We start from the raw sequence: 1,247 nt of genomic DNA, 5'->3' as shown, positions 1-1,247 counted from the left end.
TCTTCAAATATTAGTAAATCAACATCCATTATATATGTATATAACATATCATATTTTTAAAATTAGAACATTCACAGTGAAACTGTCCAAACATATATTCTGCAAATATAAATTCATTTGCTGCATAGGGTTGTCAGAAGTTTCCATCTGCTTCACAACTCTAAGCAAGATTCTTAGAAATGTCTAACAAACAGCAATGTCAGATACTCTAAGATTTTTCTAGGCATTATCTCATTTGATTGCCCTACCTCCCTTAGGTATTATTACATATTATTAATTTCATTTCGCAGAAATGAACACAGGCTCAGAGAAGTGCCATAAAAGTCACATAACTAATAGGCTGCCAAGTCATAAGCTGGATCAGGATAGGCCTTACTGGGGATAGGGCAGTCAGACAGAACAGGCTTCCTTAGGATGAGGATGGGGCCCTTGCACCAGACCTGATCTCCCGGGAACGACATTGTTGCAGGAACCGCCCCCGCTGTCTCTCCTCCTCCAAGACTTTCTTTTTGTCACAGGTTCCCAGGTTGATCAGAACCAAGGTGTCGTACAGCAGACTGTCCTTCACCTCTTTATCCAACCAGGAGTCGGTGGAAAAACTTGGAGAGTGGTTGACCTGTGAGAGCAAAATGCCAGCTAGGAGTTGGGCTATTGACAGTGAAAATGGCACTCCTGAGTGATACCAAAGTCTGCCTCGGGGCTCTGGGTGCCAAGGTGAGTGGAAGAGAGAGGGAAGAGAGTCTAGTTTAGAGTCACAATGGGAAAAGGAGGAAAAAGGCTTTCCACTAATTTAAAGGGAATCTTTTCTTCTTGATAAGCATTGGGGGTTCTCTCTCCATTTTGTCTTTGTGTTTTCACACATGCACCAGCATTCCACAGAGCAAGACAGGAGGGGCAACCCAAAGGGATAGATTTGGGGTAGAGGTAGAAAGGGGAGATCCACCAGGAGCCTGACCAGGATTGAAGGAGAGACAGGTGGAAGGAAGATGATTTCTTCCTGCCCAAAGCAAAGCCTATATTGTCCAGAGGACATCGTTAGACTTCCAGTGAACATTTGTAGAATCCTAGAACTTTTAGATCTAGTCATTTTAAAAGGCTTGTTCCTTCATTTTGCACAATGAATTAAAATTATATATATATATATGAAGTGAACTTGGGGAGGGGGAAGGGAAGCAGGGGAGGAAATGTGAACAATCATTGAATGAAAACACAGCTTTTCTGTAAAATTGTATTAAAATCACAATTAA

General features: G+C 41.7%; 1 protein-coding gene across 1 annotated transcript in view; it reads right to left on the bottom strand.

Moving 5' to 3' along the window:
• The window catches only part of TTLL6 (tubulin tyrosine ligase-like family, member 6), a 34,233-nt gene that overhangs the window by 20,943 nt on the left and 12,043 nt on the right, over nt 1-1,247 (bottom strand). The window contains 1 exon segment of the mRNA XM_006889333.1: nt 441-616. Within this exon segment, the coding sequence (XP_006889395.1) occupies nt 441-616 (176 nt within the window).

Source organism: Elephantulus edwardii, unplaced genomic scaffold (assembly GCF_000299155.1).
Source record: "Elephantulus edwardii isolate Elephantulus edwardi_28Jun2011 unplaced genomic scaffold, EleEdw1.0 scaffold00077, whole genome shotgun sequence".
In the NCBI taxonomy this organism is placed as follows: domain Eukaryota; kingdom Metazoa; phylum Chordata; class Mammalia; order Macroscelidea; family Macroscelididae; genus Elephantulus; species Elephantulus edwardii.
The sequence above is the reverse complement of the archived record's forward strand: the minus strand, read 5'-3'. Positions and strand labels throughout refer to the sequence as shown.